Source organism: Pseudophryne corroboree, chromosome 7 (assembly GCF_028390025.1).
Source record: "Pseudophryne corroboree isolate aPseCor3 chromosome 7, aPseCor3.hap2, whole genome shotgun sequence".
NCBI classification, from domain to species: domain Eukaryota; kingdom Metazoa; phylum Chordata; class Amphibia; order Anura; family Myobatrachidae; genus Pseudophryne; species Pseudophryne corroboree.
In genome coordinates this window covers 44,050,040-44,074,977 of record NC_086450.1, presented here as the reverse complement: position 1 = coordinate 44,074,977, position 24,938 = coordinate 44,050,040, and the positions used below count along the sequence as shown (strand labels likewise).

The 24,938-nt window shown below is 48.5% G+C and overlaps 1 protein-coding gene across 5 annotated transcripts in view; it reads right to left on the bottom strand.

Annotated features, from left to right (window-relative positions):
• Positions 1-2,502: 2,502 nt before the first annotated feature.
• Positions 2,503-24,938, bottom strand: part of KANSL1L (KAT8 regulatory NSL complex subunit 1 like) — a 177,012-nt gene continuing 154,576 nt past the window's right edge. For 3 of the 5 annotated variants that reach the window (XM_063933095.1, XM_063933094.1, XM_063933092.1), the window contains exons 13-16: positions 17,271-17,380; positions 17,024-17,186; positions 12,219-12,405; positions 2,503-3,491 (exon numbers count right to left, since the gene is read on the bottom strand). In XM_063933095.1, the coding sequence (XP_063789165.1) occupies positions 12,277-12,405; positions 17,024-17,186; positions 17,271-17,380 (402 nt within the window). In that variant the 3' untranslated portion in view covers positions 2,503-3,491; positions 12,219-12,276. Of the gene's footprint in view, positions 3,492-12,212; positions 12,406-17,023; positions 17,187-17,270; positions 17,381-24,938 lie in introns of all 5 variants that reach the window. The other 2 variants (XM_063933093.1, XM_063933096.1) reach the window with 2 other exon arrangements.

The following is a 24,938-nucleotide window of genomic DNA, read 5'->3' as shown; positions in this document are numbered from 1 at the left end:
AGATGAAATCAATATATATATGTATGTATATATAATATCACTAGTACTGCAGCCGGACAGGTAGATAATATATTTATTAGGTAATGATGACTGATGACGGACCTGCTGGACACTGTCAGCTCAGCAGCACCGCAGACTGCTACAGTAAGCTACTATACTCTATAGTAGTATGTACAAAGAAGAAAGAAAAAAAAAAAAACACGGGTAGGTGGTATACAATTATGGATGGACTGCCGAGTGCCGACACAGAGGTAGCTACAGCCGTGGACTAACGTACTGTGTCTGCTGCTAATATAGAGTCTAGACTGGATGATAAATTATTGATAATGAGATGAAATCAATATAATATCACTAGTACTGCAGCCGGACAGGTACTATATATATATTTATTATGTAATGACTGATGACGGACCTGCTGGACACTGTCAGGTCAGCACAGCACCGCAGACTGCTACAGTAAGCTACTATAGTAGTATGTATAAAGAAGAATGAAAAAAAAAAAAAAAACCACGGGTAGGTGGTATACAATATTATATATATATATATATATATATATATATATATATATATATATTATATACAATTATATATATATATATATATATATATATATTAAACTGGTGGTGATTGATTATTAAACTGGTGGTCACTTCAGGTCACGTTGCAACTTGCAACTAGTACTTCGAGGCCTAAGCAGACAATCACAAAATATATTATTATACTGGTGGTCAGTGTGGTCACAACAATGGCAGTGTGGCACTGACTCTGGCAGCAAAAGTGTGCACTGTACGTTATATGTACTCCTGAGTCCTGCTCTCAGACTCTAACTGCTCCCCACTGTCAGTGTCTCCCCCACAAGTCAGATAATACACTTACAGTCACACTATCTATTATCTAATCTAGTATAAATATCACTTCAGCAAGTAGTATAGTAGTATACAGTATAGTAGTACTCCTCCTAATAATGCTCCCCAAAATACTGTGTCTCTCTCTTCTCTAAACGGAGAGGACGCCAGCCACGTCCTCTCCCTATGACTCTCAATGCACGTGTGAAAATGGCGGCGACGCGCGGCTCCTTATATAGAATCCGAGTCTCGCGATAGAATCCGAGCCTCGCGAGAATCCGACAGCGTGATGATGACGTTTGGGCGCGCTCGGGTTAGCCGAGCAAGGCGGGAAGATCCGAGCCTGCTCGGCCCGTGTAAAAAACCTGAAGTTCGGGCGGGTTGGGATTCAGAGGAACCGAACCCGCTCATCTCTAATATCTGGGCTATTATATAGTTGATGAATTGGCGCTTCATCCCATAAAAAGTTTAGCCTAAAATGTCCTGTTGAATAAATCTATATTTTGCAATTATTTATGTCCCTAGTTTTTAAATAAACCGGACATTTTAAGCTAACCTTTTTATGGGAAGAAGCGCCAATTCATATACCATCATTTTTTTGTCTAAATATTGTGTCTTCGGCAGGTGGTGGTTTTCCCTAGGTATTGTGAGGCTGCTATACCAATTTTTAACTGTGCAACCTTTGAGCACAAAATTATTTGATCTACCAACAAAACTGGCAGGTCATGCTGCGATGTGTAGTTCCACAGCAGCTGGAGTCTCCTTAGAGGATGTCCTTATAGGATGTGAGTGAGGGGAATGTGCAGCCACGGTGTGATCTTGTACATGTAACGCCAGTATGCGAGAGAAAAAGGTTGCACAAGTCGTTGGATAATAGCAGAGAGGCCCCCTTAAGTTCCAATTGATATCTTAGTATGGATATTCTATAATGGTGGGGTGTTACCTAGGCAAAAAATAGAATCGTATACACGAGAGAAGAAAAAAAGAATTGCCTTAAAGTGGTGCACATTGGTACATGTAAAACATAAATTTTATTCTTTATTATACTTTAAAAAAAAAAACTTACTAAAAAAGAGTTTAAAATATAACTTCCTGCGCATAGGACGTCCGCCAGACAGTGAGTTAGCGTGACTATCCGTTATAGCGTATCTATCTACTTATATCCGCATTGATTTGTCATACATGCTATGCAGTATCAATGTAAGAGCCTTAGATAAAGCTTTTGCTGTCTGCCAGTTAACTTTAAATCATGTCTATGCAGTGATATTTTCAATGTTTAACCCCAGGAGGGCAGGATTTAATTGAACTATTACCTAGATAGTATGCACTGTAGTATTGACACGCTGTACCATTATATATGTCCATTTTATAAAGCATAAGTTGAGATAGTAGTCAGTATCTGATCAATGGGACATATGAATTACATATGAGTGGGACACACACTTATGGGTTAAAGAGTGTGTGATCCTATGCACAAACAAATTGAGGCATAAAGTATAAGTATAATAAAGAATAAAAGTTATGTTTTACATGTACCAATGTGCACCACTTTAAGGCAATTCTTTTTTCTTCTCTCGTGTACATGTAACGCCAGTACTGAAGGCCTGAGCACCGGATACATGGGGGAATCACTAATGAATGCAGCCCACACGCAACCTACAGAAATAACTTTATTACAAAACAGAACCTGTGAAAAGCTGGTAGCTTGCACAACTGTCATGTTTCAATCCTTCCTTCCGAATATGGTTAACTCTTCTAGTGTTGAAATACTCTCTACATGACCAAGATGCCCACACAACTGGTCATTTATTCTGGAAGTCAGGAGGGACTAAGGGTGTGTTGCCCGTGCCAAATATTTAACACTAATCTTCTACATCAGGGGTATTTAACATGCAGCCTCTTCAGCTGCTTTGGAACTATATATCCCAGCATTCCCTGCCACAGGTTTGCTGTTCGGGCATGCTGAGATGTGTAGTTCCACAGCAGCTGGAGGACCGCATGCCTCTGCTCTGTGACCTGGAACCCTACTATTATGAGCGGGGAGCCTGCACGCTTGCTAGCCGCAAGGGGTTCAGCACAGTCCCAAATTATTGACACATTTTCCTGGCACCAATGTCAGGAGAATATATATACATTGCAGGTCTACATTTTGGGAATGGGTAATATTGCAGAGATAGGTTAGTGTTAAATACTTTGCATAAATAGATACTTTCCCCACAGACAGGAAATCCTACAATATATGGCACTGTGCAGTAAGGAACCTTACAAATAACTGCAGAAAAAACGTTCTGGATGCCACAATAGAGATCAGGTGGTGGAGGCTGAATTGCCTTTTATACTTTGCTGAGCTTAAGACCTTATGCAGCTGCCAAATTAAAATCCATTTAAGTAATCCAATATAATTAGAGTGAACGTTTAACTAAATAGCCTGGTACTTGCCCTGACTGAGCGCCCAGTAACTGTGAACAAGTGCCAGAGTTGTTGGAGGGAATGTTTCTAGACTTGAAGAAACATTGAACGTTTGAGCAGCTGAGGAGGAGTGTGCACAGGGATACGTGATCCGGCCCAGGCTTGCTGTGTGATCGTTCGCAGGTCTTCCTCTCTGATGCAGGTCTTCCTCTCTGATGCAGGTCTTCAGCCGCACTCCTGTATGAGAGAGGCAAGAATAAACATACAGGGCACAGTTGTAAGCCATAGCGCACAGAGGTGCCGCAGTAATAGAAACTATAAACCTAGAACATGTAAAATCTATAGCCCTTCTTTAGTGATCCGCTGTGGAGAAGGATAAACTGTTGGTGCCCTTTTCACTGATTGACTTGCGCTATTAATATGAAACTGCTGCTCTGCCTTATATGCTGAGTAAGGTAAATCACAAGTCCATGATGTAAAGTGCATACACGATCTGTCTACATGGTTGGATCGCTGAGTTGCCGGATGTGTCACATATTTTGGTATATGTGTGTAGCCGAGTCTGAAGGACCCAGCACTGGTACAAACAAGACGCCATTACCGTGGTCAGAGGGTGACTACGTACCCTGCCAAATGCAAATCTTTGTGTTTGTATTACTCATGGCCTGTATAAATATATGTCTGTATAATTCCACTGGTATCTGGTTGATAGCTCTACAGTAAAAAGATAAACACTCACTAGGTTGACCCCAAATGGTCGACATGCACACTTCAAAAAGGTAAAGGGTAGACAGTGCTTGAGGTCAACAAGCATTTCTCATCCACGTGGACTAGTGAAACGAGCTCACAAGGATACACGTTTCCACTAATTTGGCTCAGGTATGGCGAAACATACAAAATGACACAAACAACAACTTGTGACGACCATTTTCATGTCGACTCTTTGACCCTCTCAACCATTTGGGGACAACCTACTGACTGTCTGTCTTTTACTGTAGATCTATTGAACCACAATAAACACTGTGTGTATCTAAAATACTTATGGTGTAAAGCTGGCAAAGAACGTGACGACACGGACGTCCGGTGTAATTGCGCTGACCATCTGGCTCTGTCACCAATCCTGGCCAGATACAGGGAAAACGAGATTTATGGTAAGAACTTACCTTTGTTAAATCTCTTTCTGCGAGGTACACTGGGCTCCACAAGGATTGGACAATGGGGTGTAGAGTAGGATCTTGATCCGAGGCACCAACAGGCTCAAAGCTTTGACTGTTCCCAGAATGCACAGCGCCGCCTCCTCTATAACCCCGCCTCCCTGCACAGGAGCTCAGTTTTTAGTTAACCAGCCCAATGCAGTAGCAGGAAAAGAGACGACAACGGTTAGTAGCCACATACACCACACTCACGACAAGAGAAGTGTCAGCGGCTAATGCCATACCAACCCAAAGAAGCTAAGTGCGTCAGGGTGGGCGCCTTGTGGAGCCCAGTGTACCTCGCAGAAAGAGATTTAACAAAGGTAAGTTCTTACCATAAATCTCGTTTTCTGCTGCGGGGTACACTGGGCTCCACAAGGATTGGACAATGGGGATGTCCTAAAGCAGTTCCTTATGGGAGGGGACGCACTGTAGCGGGCACAAGAACCCGGCGTCCAAAGGAAGCATTCTGGGAAGCGGCAGTATCGAAGGCATAGAACCTTATGAACGTGTTCCCGGAGGACCACGTAGCCGCCTAACACAATTGTTCAAGGGTTGCACCACATTGGGCCGCCCAAGAAGGTCCAACAGACCGAGTAGAATGGGCCGTAATGTGAGCAGGAGCTGACAGACCAGCCTTCACATAAGCATGTGCAATCATCATTCTAATCCATCTGGCCAGGGTCTGCTTGTGAGCAGGCCAGCCACGTTTGTGAAATCCAAACAAAACAAAGAGAGAATCAGATTTTCGAATAGAAGCAGTCCTCTTCACGTAGATACGGAGAGCCAGTACCACATCCAAAGACCGCTCTTTGGGAGACAAATCAGGAGAGACAAAGGCCGGAACCACAATCTCCTGATTAAGGTGGAACGAAGAAACCACCTTAGGTAAATATCCGGGACGAGTCCTAAGAACCGCCCGGTCACGGTGAAAAATCAGATATGGGGAACTACAAGACAAGGCACCCAGATCCGACACTCTTCTAGCAGAGGCAATAGCCAGCAAGAACACCACCTTAAGGGAAAGCCACTTAAGGTCAGCTGAACCCAGTGGTTTAAACGGAGGCTCCTGCATCGCCTCCAAAACCACCGATATGTCCCAAGGAGCCACAGGCGGGACATAGGGAGGTTGGATATGCAACACACCCTGAGTGAAAGTATGAACATCAGGTAAAGTCGCAATTTTTATCTGAAACCACACCGACAAGGCAGAAATATGACCCTTGAGGGAGACCAGACGCAGGCCTAAATCTAGGACCTGCTGCAGAAAAGCCAAAAGTTTGGCTGTACTAAACTTGGAAGCGTCATAATTATTAGATGCGCACCAAACAAAGTAGGAATGCCAGACCCTATAGTAAATCCGAGCAGAAGCCGGTTTCCGGGCCCGCAACATAGTTTTAATGACCTCTTCAGAAAAACGCTTAGCCCTCGAGACGGAAGCTTCAAGAGCCACGCCGTCAAAGACAGCCGGGCTAGGTCCTGGTAGACACAGGGGCCCTGAACGAGGAGGTCTGGGCGTTTTGGAAGCAGAAGTGGACGCTCTAACGATAGGCCTTGCAGGTCTGAGAACCAGGGCCATCTGGGCCACGCCGGAGCTATGAGAAGCAGATTTCCTTTTTCTTGCTTGAACTTCCGAATTACCCTGGGCAGGAGTGACACCGGAGGGAACACGTATGGCAGCCCGAAACCTCCACGGCACCGCCAGCGCATCCACGAATGCTGTTTGTGGATCCCTTGTCCTTGCTCCGAAGACCGGAACCTTGTGATTGTGTCGAGACGCCATCAGATCTACATCTGGAAGACCCCACTTTTCCACTGGGAGTTGAAACACTTCTGGATGGTGGCTCCACTCGCCGGCATGCACGTCCTGACGACTGAGAAAGTCCGCTTCCCAATTCAGGACTCCCGGAATGAATATTGCCGATATGGCCGGTAGATGGCGTTCTGCCCAACGTAGAATCCGTGAGACTTCCTTCATTGCCAAACGGCTTTGAGTGCCGCCTTGATGATTTATGTAAACCAATGTGGTGGCGTTGTCCGACTGTATTTGAACAGGACGGTTCTGAATTAAATGCTGGGCCAGGTTCAACGCATTGAAGACCGCCCGCAATTCCAGAATGTTGATCGAGAGGAGAGATTCCTCCTTGGTCCACCGGCCCTGAAGGGAGTGTTAGACTGGCATCTGTCGTCAACAGGACCCAGTTGGATATCCAGAAGGGACGGCCCCTGCACAACTGTTGGTCCCGGAGCCACCAAAGTAGCGACAGACGGACCTCCGGAGTCAATGAGATCATGTGAGACCTGATCCGGTGAGGCAGGCCGTCCCACTTGGCTAGAATCAGCCTCTGGAGGGGGCGAGAATGGAATTGAGCATACTCCACCATGTCGAATGCTGACACCATGAGGCCCAGCACCTGCATCGCCGAATGTATCGACATTTGCGGACGAGAAAGGAAGCAACGAATCCTGTCCTGAAGCTTCAGGACTTTCTCCTGAGACAAGAACAACCGCTGGTTGTGAGTGTCCAATAGTGCTCCCAGGTGCACCATGCTCTGAGCAGGTACCAGGGAGGATTTCTTCCAGTTGATGAGCCACCCGTGGGCTTGTAGAAACCAGACCGTCATATCCAGATGACGTAGGAGAAATTCTGGGGAATTTGCCAGAATTAACAAGTCGTCCAGGTACGGCAGTATCCTGACCCCTTGACGGCGGAGTACCACCGTCATCACCGCCATTACTTTGGTGAAAACTCGCGGAGCCGTTGTTAAACCAAAAGGTAACGCCCGAAACTGGTAATGAAGGTTGCCAATAGCGAACCTCAGGTATTGCTGATGTGACGCTGCTATAGGAACATGCAGGTAAGCATCATGTATATCCAGGGAGACCATGTAGTCCCCAGGTTCCAAGGCCAGAACTATAGAGCGAAGGGTTTCCATACAGAACTTGGAAACCTTCACAAACTTGTTCAATGCCTTGAGGTTGAGAATGGGCCGGGAGGATCCATTCCGTTTCGGGACTAGAAACAGCGGAGAATAGTACCCCCGGCCCCTCTGAGCAAGAGGCACCTGTACTACAACTCCTGTATCCAGGAGGGTCTGTACCACCGAATGCAGAGTGTTTGCCTTTGTCTGGTCCGACGGGACGTCTGTCTGGCAAAATCGATAAGGGGGTCGGTTTTTGAAGGCTATGGCGTAACCTCGAGTGACGACTTCCCGTACCCAGGCATCTGAAGTGGTCTTCAACCATTCCTGGGTATACCCTAGAAGCCGGCCCCCCACCCTGGGATCCCCCAGGGGGAGGCCCGCCCCGTTATGTGGCAGGCTTATCGGTCTTGGAAGCTGGCTGACGGGCAGCCCAGGCTCTTTTGGGCTTCGGCTTACCAGGTTTGGAAGTGCGGGCCTGCTTGTGGTACGCCTGACCTTTTGCTTTACCTGAAGGGCGAAAGGACGTACCTTTAGCCTTCGACACAGAAGGAGCGGTATTTGGTAGACAGGCAGTTTTGGCAGTAGCCAAGTGAGCAACTATCTTATTTAAGTCCTCCCCAAACAGAATATCTCCCTTGAAAGGGAGTACCTCCAGGGTTTTTCTAGAATCCAGATCCACAGACCAGGATCTCAGTCACAATATCCGGCGAGCCAGGACTGACGTAGTGGAGGCCTTGACTGCTAGAATAACGGCATCCGAAGCCGCCTCTTTAATATGGCGAGAAGCTGTGACAATATATGACAAGCATTGTCTAGCATGGTCAGAGGAGATTTCAGCATCTAAAATCCAAGGCCCACGCTTCAATAGCCTCGGCAGCCCATGTAGCTGCAATAGTGGGCCTTTGCGCAGCACCCGTGAGGGTGTAAATCGCTTTCAGACAACCCTCCACACGCTTATCCGTAGGCTCTTTTAGAGACGTGACGGTAGTGACAGGCAGAGCTGAGGAAACCACCATCCTGGCCACATGTGAGTCCACTGGAGGAGGCGTTTCCCAATTCTTAGACAGCTCTGGCGTGAGGGGATAGCGCATCTTCTTGTGAGGCACAAACTTCGTACCCGGGTTTTCCCAGGGTTCCTGACGTATATCCACTAGGTGGTCAGAGTGAGGTTAAACTTGTTTAACCACCTTCTGACGCTTGAACCTATCTGGTTTCTTAGGAGGGACGGATGGCTCGGGATCATCCGTAATCTGTAGAATTAACTTAATAGCCTCCAAAAGATCAGGAACATCCACATGTGAACTACCCTCCCCATCAGCCGTATCTGAGTCAGAGCCTGTGGGGTCAGTATACGTGCCGTCTTCATCAGACGAGGTGTCAGTGACAGCAGTGGATTGTGAGGAGACAAGCGCTCGCTTAGAGGACCCCTTGGACTTAGGCGAGCGATGGTCAGATTTTTTAGTAGTCAGGGACTGGTTCAACTTCTTTAACTGAGCAGATAAATCGTCCGCCCATGGCGGGTTAGCTGCAGGGACCACATACGGTTGTACCGGCATTGGGGGTCCCATAGGGGGGTGTTAGTTTATGAACTAGCGTATGCAGAAGCGTGAAAAAATCGGCCCACGGTGGGTCAGTATGTGCCTCCGTTCCCACAGTCCCACTGGGGGGCAAGGAGCCCCCAGAACCAAAGCCCACAGCTGCTATATTCTCCTCATATGGGTCTGTGGCTTCAGCAACACCGGCAGTGTGTTCAACCCCAGAACCGTTACCCTCAGAAGCAGACATGATATAACTTGCAGTATGAGGTAACACAGTACAATTATTAGCAGCACTATATCTCTAAACCCAAACCCCTGCGCAGTGTAGTCAGCACTAGCAGAGATAAAGAAGAGATATGGTGACTAAATCACAGAGAAAAATACGTAATACAGTATATCTTTGTGAAAATCCTATATTAGATAAAACCTGACGCACCAAGCACCCTCAGGTTATGGAATATAGGGATAGCAGGTTGAGTGAAAGACACGAAATGGACACCACTCAGCTATCAAATGCACACACAGATAGTCACAGTTTGTACAATGCAGAGGTTATTACTGACAATACTGCTGCACTGGACTAGCTTACACAGCTATATAACAATAGATATAACAGTACACAGTAAGAACTGTATGTATATCACAGGGTAATTGTACTATAAACCCTGACTAAATGCACTCTTTCTTAACTAACACTGACTAAAAAGGCAGGTAGAATACTTAAGTGTCATGTAAAGTCACAGCACTGACAACCAGGCGGCTTTACATAGGAGGATTTGCCCAAGCAGTCCCAGGAACAGTGAGCTGAGGAGTAATGGCGCCGCAGACACTGACAGGGAGTGAGGAAAAGATAGATATGCAGCTCCAGGGTGGGAACACTTGCTGGAAATGGCACCCTGGGGGAGGGGCTTCAGGTCTAAGCCTTATCCCCTCTGCTGGCAAAACCACCGGGTACTGTGGGCGATATAAGAATTGGTTTAGAGAGAAAACCTGACCTGCGCCCATGCCCTGGTAATCTAGTGGGATCGCCTGTATCCACAGTGTCCACCGCCAGTGCGCGTGGCCCGCCTCCCACTGACCGCGCCGGATTGCGATAAAGACCGGGTCCCGCAAGCGGGACCCACTTACCACCTCCCGAAGCGCGGCCACGCGATCCTGGAGAGCCCCAGCTGTGTGTGTCTATCGTGAAGAAAACCGGAGCCTCCGCTGTAGGTACCCGGCAACCAGGGCTCAGGAGTGTACAGCGCTGCTGGGGAGAGCTGGAGCTGCAGCAGAGAATGTCACAAGACATTTACCACCGCTGCTGCCCTTGAAGTCTTCACTTTTTACCTCATAAAAAGCTCTTCTTAGGGCTGCCTGGAGCAGCCCCTCTGTTCAGTGCCTGCTTACTGCAGCAGCAACTTACAAAACTGAGCTCCTGTGCAGGGAGGCGGCGCTGTGCATTCTGGGAACCCTGTTGGTGCCTCGGATCAAGATCCTACTCTACACCCCATTGTCCAATCCTTGTGGAGCCCAGTGTACCCCGCAGCAGAAATGCTGAATTGGATAGTCAGGCAGAGTAGTGTTCTAGGGCACAGAAGATGAACCTGTCCTGGAGAGCAAGGGGAGCATACAGGGCTGTAACAGCAGTGCCAACTGTGCCACCACCCAGGGTCTAGGCACCATTGCTGTACCTTTGGCACCAGCTATTGACTAGCAGAGTGCCTGGAATGGAACCCTGTAGTCTGGAGAGCCACCTGATGCGTCCTGAGGAAGCTCCATAAACTCCGCTTCTTTCTGGTCCTGGGCCCCGCCCCCCCGTGTGTGTGTGTGTGTGTGTGTGTGTGTGTGTGTGTGTGTGTGTGTGTGTGTGGAACCTGCTCAGGAAGTGTTACTGCTCTCCTATAGCATTCAATACTGCAAGCTGCAGAATTAGAACATCTGATATAAAAGCAGCCTAACACCACTTTCACAGTATTTATTAAAATAAACTGTAAAGCATTAACTGAGGGGTAAAATAAGTCTATATCGAGGAATCATCGCGTCTACCCGATGTTTTCAAGGGGCAATCACTTAAAAGGTAAAGCCAACCTGGGTTTTCAGTTTAAATGATTGCCCCTTTGAAATATACGGCAGATTCACCGATGCCTGGATCTCGTTACATTTACCCAAGCTGAATAATACTCTGATGACCAATCAACTCTAAATATTGTACAAGCGCCTTCCCCTTGTGTCAGTCCATATGCTGGAGAATTGCCCATGCTGACTCAGAGGGGTATTGTGTTATACTGAACACAGGCAGAACTTAGGAATGGTTAAATGTGTTTTGCAAACATTGGGGGTCATTCCAAGTTGTTCGCTCGCAAGCGGATTTTAGCAGATTTGCTCATGCTAAGCCGCCGCCTACTGGGAGTGAATCTTAGCATCTTAAAATGGCGAACGAAGTATTCGCAATATTGCGATTACACACCTCGTAGCAGTTTCTGAGTAGCTCCAGACTTACTCAGCATCTGTGATCATTTCAGTGCTTGTCGTTCCTGGTTTGACGTCACAAACACACCCAGCGTTCGCCCAGACACTCCCCCGTTTCTCCGGCCACTCCTGCGTTTTTTCCAGAAACGGTAGCGTTTTTTCCCACACGCCCATAAAACGGCCTGTTTCCGCCCAGTAACACCCATTTCCTGTCAATCACATTACGATCACCAGAACGATGAAAAAGCCGTGAGTAAAAATCCTAACTGCATAGCAAATTTACTTGGCGCAGTCGCAGTGCGGACATTGCGCATGCAGCGGAAATTCGCAGCGATGCAAAGATTTTTACCGAACGATCAACTTGGAATGACTCCCATTACTCTGCATGTGTTTTGGGAACTTCAGTTGGTCTATAACAAATATAATAAACTATTTTCCTTTTGTGTTATCTGGACAACGGGCCTGATTCAGCGCCGCACACAGAGCAGGTGAACCGTGTGCTTGAAAACAGACGCAAACTTTACCCGTATTCAGCAGCCATTGCCAGTATCAGAGCGGGTGTGACCCTGCCCTATCCTGGGTGTGAAAGATCTGTCTGAAAGCGCCGGATCAATGCGCAGACTTACAGGACCTGACTACACACCCGCAGAAAGCGTCTGCAAAGGGGCCCGTTGCCTCCCAATTACACCCATTTAGCCTCCAGTGGAGATCGCTCTGACTTCCGAGTTACTCTGAATAGCACCGCAGGTCTGTAAAGATGTGACGGCTGCGCAGTGTGAAGCTTTGCACATGTGGCCGTTTCGCGGTACAGAACCAGGTCCTGGATGCCAGATTACAGTGACACAGATTTACCTGTACCTCATTCCTCTGCCAGAGCTCAGAAGCCGGCCTGTGAGTGTTCATGCAGATTGTTCCATCACCTCTGGTCGCTGTTACTGTCGCTGCCTGCATTCGTTGGGGGCTGCGGAGCAGGTTTTCCTGCGGCTAGTAACGCCACAGCTGCAGCGTCTCTTAATGGAAACACCCTGCGCTCCCAGCACCCTACCTGCCACACAAATACATTGAACAAAGGTCAATACTCAAAACATTTGAAATTAAAATTTCTTCTTGAAACCGATTATACTGTTTTTTTTTTGGTTGATCCCTTAAAAAGTAGACGCAATAGAGCTGAGCAATGCGTCTCCTTGTGTTACAGATGCCCGAACATAGATTGTCATTTTAAATGGGCCAGAAACATTCTGTGTAGTGTTGTGTAAATGAGCTCACGTGACAGTGACAAGTAGCCAATGACTGCAGATCTAGCAAAGTTATTTCTCAAATTAACCTGGATGAGACATGAGATTTCTAATATACTAACACGTTCCATGCGTACAGCGGCGATGCTTTAGTACTGTAGGAGTAGCTCCCTGCCAGCGCAGCTCCTGCGCGCTGGCAAGGAGCTACTCGTCGCAGCGACTGCGTGTGACGTCATGCAGCTGCAGTGCCCCCCCCCCCCTCCCCAACGGTCCAGGAACACCTGCGTTGCCCGGACCGCACCCCCTAAACGGCGGCCAAACGCCGGCGGCCCGCCCAGCGACCACCTCTGCCTGTCAAGCAGGCAGAGGTGATCACAAGATGAAGACAGCCGTCGGCTGTCTGCCCTGCGCCGGCGCACTGCGGCGCTGGTGCATGTGCAATTCAGACCGGATCGCTGCACAGCAGCAATGAGGTCTGAATTAGCCCCTTTGTTCCATTGATTTTTTTGTGTTTTCGACTTGAGTTTTGTCAGTGTGAGTTACAGACGGAAGACTAGATCACAGCATTGTCCCCAATGGGTGGATCCTGGGTCTGTGCTGCTCTCAGTCTCGCAGAGGCTCTTGTGCAAGGAGATGAAGCTTTAGCTAGAGACGGATGTGCCCAAGTTTTCTTCTAACTACTTTTTTGTTGTCAATCTTGTGACGTGAGCAGCAGAGCAGAGAACCTTGTAATGAGCTGTCTGCTCTGACCGCCGTCACTAGGGAGGTAAATCAGATCTGATCGCAGCAGCAAATTTCTTAGCAGCTGGGCAAAACCATGTGCACTGCAGGGGGAGGGGGGGGGGGTCGGATATAACATGTGGAGAGAGGGTTAGATTTGGGTGGGTTATATTGTTTCTGTGCAGGGTAAACACTGGCTGATTTATTTTTACACTGCAATTTAGATTTCAGTTTGAACACACCCCACCCAAATCTAACTCTCTCTGCACATGTTACATCTGCCCTACCCCCTGCAGGGCACACGGTTTTGCCCATTTGCTATCAAATTTGCTGCTGCGATCAGATCTGAATTAGGCCCCGGAAGCTAATGGACACTCCGGAATGATGTGTGATCAGCCTGGCCTTCTAGAGCACCAAAGTTATATTTGTACAGAGGGGAATATATCTGTACAAATAATTCATCTGTAATCAAGCAGCAGTGGGCATAAGCACTTAGAGGGGAATTGATGGATTAGTTCCCAGCTACAGCTGCACAGTGGACAGGGTGACAAGCATATTAAGAGAATGACCATGAAATAGAGGTTCATGATGGAGAGTTATAATGAGAGGGGGCTAATGGAGAATCAGAGAATGAGGAAGTTGATTGGGGCTTTATAACAGAAGTTGAAGGGTTAATGATTGATGGATAAACGTTCACGTTAAAATCCTTGTCTGCACACCCTGATAAATTTGCGGTGCACACTATGGGCAGGAAGTACAGCCGGAGCCATTTTGCTAATCGGCTGCATCATTTCCCTTTTTGCACAGATAGGGCAGACTCACCACCCGAATAACACTAGGACTGCCCTGTATCTGACCAATGTTGCTCTGTACCACTATATTATCACTCAAGATTGCCACAACCAGCACACTGTCCCACAGCAAGGTCCGAATCCTCTCACTCTTGGTCTCACTGTTACGTGTGCTATTTCAGTGGTACATACTGGCCACTACGGAACAGATCAGCCCAATATACAAACACAACAGAGGTGGCCCACTTCCCTCCGCTCAAGGGTACAAGCAGGTCTAGAGTCCCCTCACAGTGACCAGCCTGGATGGAAAGGTCAGTGCGACCAGACATTAATACCGACAGGTAATACTCCCTCATCTGGTTAAACTAGAGTATTACATGTACAATATGGGTGAGAATTTTGAAAGGAGAATCATTTTATTGGACTCACGCTACATGTTAAATTTTTATGCATCTACATCTTCATAAGTTCATATATATGTGATGTGTACGCGTCAAGATATATTTCCAACTACAGGCAAATCTGCAACTTGTACAGACATAGGGCCGGATGGAAAGGTTTTGCCTTGTAAACGTTTGCTGCTTTAAAAAAACGTACAAGAGCGGCCGGAGTCTCGGAGCTCCGGCCCATTATGTTGTGGATGAGGGGGAAGGCAACATCTGCCCACAATGCTAGCATGCCCTAACAGCAAAAGTGATGGCAGGGCATGCTGGGATGTGCAGTTCCACAGCAGTTGGAGTTACGCAAATTGCCTACCGCTGTTGTGTGTATTGGATTTAGGGGGTCATTCCGAGTTGATCGCTAGCTGCAGTTGTTCGCAGCGATCAGGCTAAAAATCGGCATTTCTGCGCATGCGTATGCCCCACAATGCACACACGCGACATAATGGTACAAAGCCCGTTGTGGTTGTGCACAGGTTCTAGCGAAGTTTTCAGTCGCACTGACGGCCGCAAGAAGATTGACAGGAAGGGGGCGTTTCTGGGTGTCAACTAACCGTTTTCAGTGTTTGCAAAAATGCAGGCGTGTCTGAAAAAATGCAGGCGTGGCTGGGCGGGTGTATGACGTCAAACCCGGACACGAATAGGCTGAAGTGATCGCAAGCGCTGAGTAGGTTCAGAGCTACTCAGAAAAACTGTTTTTGTAGAGCTCGGCTGCACATGCGTTCGCACTTCTGCTAAGCTAAAATACACTCCCAGTGGGCGGCGGCATAGCGTTTGCACGGCTGCTAAAACTAGCTAGCGAGCGATCAACTCCGAATGACCCCCTCCCCCTTAGTACGTATTTTCTTTTTTTAGATGGTAAACTCTACTCTAAGATCAAGGGATGGCAATGGGAGCCACGAGCCACATTTGCCCCAACCTCGCCTCCCTCTAGTGCCTAACCCTCTCCTTCAGCAGCCTAACCCTCCCCCTAGTGGCCATACACCTAAAGATTTACTGTCCAATCTGACTGGTTGGAATAAAAATCTGGTAACGTATGGGAGCAAATGACAATTGACCATTTGCTCTGAAATGCCGGAAAACTGACAAAAATGGTCAGTCAGACAAGTTGGTTAAATCCATTTGATTTAACCAATTTGTATGAGCGACCTTTTTGTCAGTATTCCTGTCTTGTAGCCTGACCCTCCCCCATAGTGCCTACCTCCCTTCCAGCAGCCTAACCCTAACCTCCCCTAACCTCCCCTCCAGCAGCCTAACCCTAACCTCCCCTCCAGCAGCCTAACCCTAACCTCCCCTCCAGCAGCCTAACCATAACCTCCCCTCCAGCAGCCTAACCCTAACCTCCCCTCCAGCAGCCTAACCCTAACCTCTCCTCCCGCAGCCTAACCCTAACCTCCCCTCCTGCAGCCTAACCCTCCCTCTAGTGCCTAACCCTAACTCTCCCGTCCTGTAGCCTAACCCTCCCCCTAGTGCCTAACTCTAACCTCCCTTTCAACAGCCTAATCCTAACCTCCCCTTCAGCTGCCTAACCCTCCCCCTAGTGCCTAACCCCAACCTCTCTTTCAACAGCCTAACCCTAACCTCCCCTCCAGCAGCCTAACCCTCACCCTAGTGCCTAACCCTAACCTCCCTTCCAACAGCCTAACCCTAACCTCCCCTCCAGCAGCCTGACCCTCCCCCATAGTGCCTACCGTTAGTGCCTAACCCTAACTCTCCCGTCCTGTAGCCTAACGCTCCCCCTAGTGCCTAACCCTAACCTCCCCTCCAGCAGCCTAACGCTCCCCCTAGTGCCTAACCCTAACCTCCCCTCCAGCAGCCTAACCCTCCCCCTAGTGCCTAACCCTAACCTCCCCTCCAGCAGCCTAACCCTCCCCCTAGTGCCTAACCCTAACCTCCCCTCCAGCAGCCTAAACCTCCCCCTAGTGCCTAACCCTAACCTCCCCTCCAGCAGCCTAACCCTCCCCTAGTGCCTATCCCTAACCCTCCCCTAGTGCCTATCCCTAACCTCCCCTCCAGCAGCCTAACCCTCCCCCTAGTGCCTAACCCTAATCTCCCCTCCAGCAGCCTAACCCTCCCCTAGTGCCTAACCCTAACCTCCCCTCCAGCAGCCTAACCCTCCCCCTAGTGCCTAACCCTAACCTCCTGTCCTGCAGCCTAATCCTTATGTCTACATTCAAAGAATGTTAGGATTTCACATTTTGTCATTACAGATGTCGACACTGTGAACATGTTGACATTCTGAGGGTGTCGCCATGCTGTCGGCATTGTGAATGTTGACCTCATGACTGCATCTGGTCCTTAAGTAACTCTCATAAATAGCTTCTGGAAAACTGAATTTCAGAAACCTGACAGCTTGCAGTACAGTATTGGCGGGAGTCATCAGGCTTCCCTGTGGGGCTGTATCTATGCACACACTACTGGAACGCCAGGTGAATGTGTGGACGTATCAGATGCAGTAGTGAACGCTTGACTCTTACCTTCTCCCGCTGCAGATCTCCTGCTGACTGGAGGCTTTGGGAACCGGCTGCACGGGGGGATAATGTTTCCTGAGAAACCGGTGACAAGGAACTGGGACTACAGTTCTCTTCATTGCAGAACAAAACGTTAGCGGACCACACTCCTAAGCTATGGCCTGAGTACCTGCAAAGAGAAAATGTGGCTGATAAATGTGCTGTGGAAGAAGAGGACACAGACATTACATAGAAATGGCCTCGGGCCCCGAACCTGCTCCTTTTGGGCCATCTGTTCTCTTTCCAAGGTACCCAGCGGGCCTTCTCCTTCTGCTCATACTTCTGATGCCGGCTAGAGTAGGCCTCATCCGACAGATCTTCCAGCTACAACGGCAAAGACCCAATACAGTGAAAAAAACTGCAGGATTAGAACTGGTGTCTTTGTGGTGTCAGGAACGTTTAACAGAAAATTATAGCAAATGTAAAGCAGTAACGCGTGCCATCCATAGCAAGTGCGGATTATTATGTATTTGTAACCAGTAGAACATTATTGTATAAAGGGCCTAATTCAGTAAGGATTGCAAATTCTGCTAATTAACAGAATTTGCAATCCTATTTCTAGCATGCTGGGGCCGCCCATTGCTGGGCAAGGCCGCCCGGTATGCTGACCGGAGCCTCCCAACCTTGAACAAGCAGAAATTGCAAATGCATTGCAATTTCTGCTTGTTAGCAGAAACTAATTGCGGTGGCTGCTTGTGAGGTCATGCAGCCGCTGTGATCACACCCCTGACACGCCCCCCCTTTCGTGCCACCCCCCCCCCCCCCCCCCCCGCAACGCTCAGTCTCCTCCCTGAAAACGGAGAAGAGAACAGAACACGCCTGATTCTGCAGCCGGCACAATGAAATGTTGTAGAAAGCAATCTCAGACTGAGCATATGCTGCACCATTTATACACACATGGACAGATTGATGCGTCAGCTGACGGTCCACTCTTTGTGAATCTGACGTTTCTGGGTGGAGACCGTGCAATAGCATGAAACGGATATCAATCTAGTGCTGGGATGGGCAAAATGGGATACTTCAGCTCTGCATGCTGGGATGTGTAGTCCCACGGCAGCTGCAAAGATGCTTATGACCCACTCCTGGTGCTTATGACCCACTCTCTCTTACTGCCACGCTGGCGGAGATGGGATGCCGCACAAAGGGTGCACATGGGCCCCCTCCCCTATGCCGCACTGACTGAGATGGGATGCCGCACATAGGCCCCCTTCTCTCTGCCAAGATGGTAGAGATGGGATGCTGCACAAAGGGTGCACATGGGCCCCCCTCCCCTATGCCGCACTGACTGAGATGGGATGCCGCATATAGGCCCCATTCTCTCTGCCAAGATGGTAGAGATGGGATGCTGCACAAAGGGTGCACATGGGCCCCCTCCCCTATGCCGCACTGACTGAGATGGGATGCCGCACATAGGCCCCCTTCTCTCTGCCAAGATGGTAGAGATGGGATGCTGCACAAAGGGTGCACATGGGCCCCCTCCCCTATGCCGCACTGACTGAGATGGGATGCCGCATATAGGCCCCATTCTCTCTGCCAAGATGGTAGAGATGGGATGCCGCACAAAGGGTGCACATGGGCCGCTTCCCCTATGCCGACCTGACTGAGATGGGATGCCGCATATAGGGTGCACATGGGCCCCCTCCCCTATGCCGCACTGACTGAGATGGGATGCCGCATATAGGGTGCACATGGGCCCCCTCCCCTATGCCGCACTGACTGAGATGGGATGCCGCATATAGGGTGCACATGGGCCCCCTCCCCTATGCCGCACTGACTGAGATGGGATGCCGCATATAGGGTGCACATGGGCCCCCTCCTCTCTTTCTGCTGTGCTGGCGGAGATGGGATGTCGCACATGAGCCCCCTCCCCTCTTTCTGCCACGCTGACGGAGATGAGATGCCACACATAGGGTGCACATGGGCCCCTCCCCTCTTTCTGCCACGCTGACGGAGATGAGATGCCGCACATAGGGTGCACATGGGCCCCTCCCCTCTTTCTGCCACGCTGACGGAGATGGGATGCCACACATAGGGTGCACATGGGCGCCCTCCTCTCTTTCTGCCACGCTGACGGAGATAAGATGCCACACATAGGGTGCACATGGGCGCCCTCCTCTCTTTCTGCCAGGCTGACGGAGGTGAGATGCCGCACATAGGGTGCACATGGGCCCCCTCCCCTATGCCGCACTGACGGAGATGAGATGCCGCACATATGGTGCACATGGGCGCCCTCCCCTCTTGCTGCCAGGCTGACGGAGATGGGATGTCTGTTTTAAGCATGTAACATCCCATTACTTATATGACGGCTTGGACATAAAGCCAGTGGGTGGGCCAGTCTTCCGCATGACGACAGATGGACAGTCGGTACAGACGAGCCTATATTCGCATACATATAATGTAACAAACAAGGCAGATGCTGTAAATGGAAAAGCGGCCACAGATGCAACTCATAACAAACTCTTTGTACAGAAGAGAAGACGAGTTTGTCTAACAGACGTGGTTCTAGCAGCAGCCACCACCATCCGCTGGACAGACTTAGCTGCAGCGGACGTAAGATGCTATTTCTAAACTTGTGGCTATTATTGGTTGTTCCTCCTCATTTCACTGAAGGAAGGAAGATTTTTTTTTTACTTTTTCCAAATACATTAGCAATACATAATGAAAGAGACTGCAATAATAAATATAATAATCTCAATCGTATTGCGATATACAGGGAATATGAAACCTTGGGTGTAGAAATTAGTGTGACCACAAAACAACAATCTTTTCAATGCAAACGAGACGTATTATTTTCCGCTGAATAAACTAAAATTAAACAGATTGTCTCTTAGCTACAGTCCAAGCGTTATCTCTGGATACGGTAGCTGGCGTATTACTGTACACAGACACAGCCTCCTGTGCGAACCACATCCCAGGCCGATTACTTATCTCTGGCTCAAAATGAGTCTCAGTCCTCCCAAACGGCAAAAGAGAGTATTTCTCTATTCCATGTTAGATTTAAAGTGGCAATAACTGAGAGGCTAAGTGGAAAAGAGACACATGCCACAAGACAACTAGATATATCTTGAAATATATACCAGACATTTGTATTTTGCCGCTGGTGAGAAACAGGCACATGCCACCGTCAGAAGTTAGTGGAGTAGACGCTAGATGACAAAAGCTACTTGATGGCGGCAAAAATTCCAAATCCATGTAGATGTGGCATGTGCCTTTTTTCCGCTGTGCCCCTCAATTTAAAAGGCAATCCAGGTTGGTTTTGCATTTTAAATAACTGCTGTTTTAAATCTAATTTGACGGAGTCGGCCAGGTTCCTGCAACTCGTATTACAGTATGGCCTCACCAATTCATGGGCGTCATCAATAATAAGAATTTACTTACCGATAATTCTATTTCTCGGAGTCCGTAGTGGATGCTGGGGTTCCTGAAAGGACCATGGGGATAGCGGCTCCGCAGGAGACAGGGCACAAAAAGTAAAGCTTTAGGATCAGGTGGTGTGCACTGGCTCCTCCCCCTATGACCCTCCTCCAAGCCAGTTAGGTACTGTGCCCGGACGAGCGTACACAATAAGGGAGGAATTTTGAATCCCGGGTAAGACTCATACCAGCCACACCAATCACACCGTACAACTTGTGATCTAAACCCAGTTAACAGTATGATAACAGCGGAGCCTCTGAAAAGATGGCTCACAACAATAATAACCCGATTTTTGTAACTATGTACAAGTATTGCAGATAATCCGCACTTGGGATGGGCGCCCAGCATCCACTACGGACTCCGAGAAATAGAATTATCGGTAAGTAAATTCTTATTTTCTCTATCGTCCTAGTGGATGCTGGGGTTCCTGAAAGGACCATGGGGATTATACCAAAGCTCCCAAACGGGCGGGAGAGTGCGGATGACTCTGCAGCACCGAATGAGAGAACTCCAGGTCCTCTTTTGCCAGGATATCAAATTTGTAGAATTTTACAAACGTGTTCTCCCCTGACCACGTAGCTGCTCGGCAGAGTTGTAATGCCGAGACCTCTCGGGCAGCCGCCCAAGATGAGCCCACCTTCCTTGTGGAATGGGCCTTAACCGATTTAGACTGTGGCAGGCCTGCCTCAGAATGTGCAAGTTGAATTGTGTTACAAATCCAACGAGCAATCGACTGCTTAGAAGCAGGCGCACCCAACTTGTTGGGTGCATACAGTATAAACAACGAGTCAGATTTTCTGACTCCAGCTGTCCTGGAACATATTTTCAGGGCCCTGACAACTTCTAGCAACTTGGAGTCCTCCAAGTCCCTAGTAGGTGCAAGGCACCACAATAAGCTGGTTCAGGTGAAACACTGACACCACCTTAGGGAGAGAACTGGGGACGAGTCCGCAGCTCTGCCCTGTCCGAATGGACAAACAGATATGGGCTTTTTTGAGAAAAAACCACCAATTTGACACTCGCCTGGTCCAGGCCAGGGCCAAGAGCATGGTCACTTTTTATGTGAGATGCTTCAAATCCACATATTTGACTGGTTTTAAACCAATGTGATTTGAGGAATCCCAGAACTACGTTGAGATCCCACAGTGCCACTGGAGGCACAAAAAAAAGGGGTTTGTATATGCAATACTCCCTTGACAAACTTCTGGACTTCAGGAACTGAAGCCAATTCTTTCTGGAAGAAAATTTACAGGGCCGAATTTGAACCTTAATGGACCCCAATTTGAGGCCCATAGACACTCCTGTTTGCAGGAAATGCAGGAAACGACCGAGTTGAAATTTCTTTGTGGGGCCTTCCTGGCCTCACACCACGCAACATATTTTCGCCACACGTGGTGATAATGTTGTGCGGTCACCTCCTTTCTGGCTTTGACCAGGGTAGGAATGACCTCTTCCGGAATGCCTTTTTTCCCTTAGGATCCGGCTTTCCATCGCCATGCCGACAAACGCAGCTGCGGTAAGTCTTGGAACAGACATGGTACTTGCTGAAGCAAGTCCCTTCTTAGCGGCAGAGGCCATAAGACCTCTGTAAGCATCTCTTGAAGTTCCGGGTACCAAGTCCTTCTTGGCCAATCCGGAGCCATGAGTATAGTTCTTACTCCTCTACGTCTTATAATTCTCAGCACCTTAGGTATGAGAAGCAGAGGAGGGAACACATACACCGACTGGTACACCCACGGTGTTACCAGAACGTCCACATCTATTGCCTGAGAGTCTCTTGACCTGGCGCAATACCTGTCCCGTTTTTTGTTCAGACGGGACGCCATCATGTCCACCTTTGGTATTTCCCAACGGTTTACAATCATGTGGAAAAAACTTCTCAATGAAGTTTCCACTCTCCCGGGTGGAGGTCGTGCTGAGGAAGTCTGCTTCCCAGTTTCCATTCCCGGGATGAAAAACTGCTGACAGTGTTATCACATGATTTTCCGCCCAGCGAAAAGTCCTTGCAGTTTCTGCCATTGCCCTCCTGCTTCTTGTGTCGCCCTGTCTGTTTACGTGGGCGACTGCCGTGATGTTTTTCCCACTGGATCAATACCGGCTGACCTTGAAGCAGAGGTCTTGCTAAGCTTAGAGCATTATAAATTTACCCTTAGCTCCAGTATATTTATGTGGAGAAAAGTCTCCATACTTGATCACACTCCCTGGAAATTTTTCCCTTGTGTGACTGCTCCCCAGCCTCTCAGGCTGGGCTCCGTGGTTACCAGCATCCAATCCTGAATGCCGAATCTGCGGCCCTCTAGAAGATGAGCACTCTATAACCACCACAGGAGAGACACCCTTGTCCTTGGATATTGGGTTATCCGCTGATGCATCTGAAGATGCGATCCGGACCATTTGTCCAGCAGATCCCACTGAAAAGTTCTTACGTGAAATCTGCCGAATGGAATTGCTTCGTAGGAAGCCACCATTTTTACCAGGACCCTTGTGCAATGATGCCCTGTTTTTAGGAGGTTCCTGACTTGCTCGGATAACTCCCTGGCTTTCTCTTCCGGGAGAAACACCTTTTTCTGGACTGTGTCCAGAATCATCCCTAGGCACAGCAGACGTGTCGTCGGGATCAGCTGCGATTTTGGAATATTTAGAATCCACCCGTGCTGATTGTAGCAGTATCCGAGATAGTGCTACTCCGACCTCCAACTGTTCCCTGGACTATGCCCCTATCAGGAGATCGTCCAAGTAAGGGATAATTAAGACGCCTTTTCTTCGAAGAAGAATCATCAATTCGGCCATTACCTTGGTAAAGACCCCGGGGTGCCGTGGACAATCCAAACGGCAGCGTCTGAAACTGATAGTGACAGTTCTGCACCACGAACCTGAGGTACCCTTAGTGAGAAGGGCAAATTTGGGACATAGAGGTAAGCCTCCCTGATGTCCCGGGACACTATATAGTCCCCTTCTTCCTGGTTCGTTATCACTGCTCTGAGTGACTTCATCTTAATTTGAACCTTTGTAAGTGTTCAAAAAAAAATTTTTAGAATAAGTCTCACCTAGCCTTCTGGCTTCAGTACCACAATATAGTGTGGAATAATACCCCTTTTCTGTAGTAGGAGGGGTAATTTAATTATCACCTGCTGGGAATACAGCTTGTGAATTTTTTCCCATACTACCTCCTTGTCGGAGGGAGACTTGGTAAAGCAGACTTCAGGAGCCTGCGAAGGGGAAACGTCTCGACATTCCCATCTGTACCCCCGGGATACTACTTGTAGGATCCAGGGGTCCTGTACGGTCTCAGCGCCATGCTGAGAACTTGTCAGACGCGGTGGAACGCTTCTGTTCCTGGGAATGGGCTGCCTGCTGCAGTCTTCTTCCCTTTCCTCTATCCCTGGGCAGATATGATCTTATAGGGACGAGAGGACTGAGGCTGAAAAGACGGTGTCTTTTTCTGCAGAGATGTGACTTAGGGTAAAAAAAACGGTGGATTTTCCAGCAGTTGCCGTGACCACCAGGTCCGATGGACCGACCCCAAACAAGTCCTCTTCCTTTATACGGCCATACTGTGCCGTTTGGAATCTGCATCACCTGACCACTGTCGTGTCCATAACATCTTCTGGCAGTTATGGACATCGCGTTTATTCATGATGCCAGAGTGCAAATATCCCTCTGTGCATCTCGCATATATAGAAATGCTCTATAGTCAATAAAATACTGTCCCTGTCAAGGGTATCAATATTTTTAGTCAGGGAATCCGACCAAGCCACCCTAGCTCTGCACATCCAGGCTGAGGCGATCGCTGGCCGCAGTATAACACCAGTATGTGTGTATATACTTTTTATTATATTTTCCAGCCTTGTCAGCTGGTCCTTGAGGACGGCCCTATCTATATACGGTACCGCCACTTGTTTTGATAAGCGTGTGAGCGCCTTATCCACCTTAAGGGGTGTTTCCCAACGCGCCCTAACTTCTGGCGGGAAAGGGTATACCGCCCATCATTTTCTATCGGGGGGAACCCACGCATCATCACACACTTTATTTAATTTATCTGATTCAGGAAAAACTATGGTAGTTTTTTCACATCCCACATAATACCCTCTTTTGTGGTACTTGTAGTATCAGAAATACGTAACACCTCCTTCATTGCCTTTAACGTGTGGCCCTAATAAGGAATACGTTTGTTTATTCACCGTCGACACTGGATTCAGTGTCCCTGTCTGTGTCTGTGTCGACCGACTAAAGTAAACGGGCGTTTTAAAACCCTTGACGGTGTTTTTGAGACGTCTGGACCGTACTAATTGTTTGTCGGCCGTCTCATGTCGTCAACCGACTTTGCAGCGTGTTGACATTATCACGTAATTTCCTAAATAAGCCATCCATTCCGGTGTCGACTCCCTAGAGAGTGACATCACCATTACAGGCAATTGCTCCGCCTCCACGCCAATATCGTCCTCATACATGTCGACACACACGTACC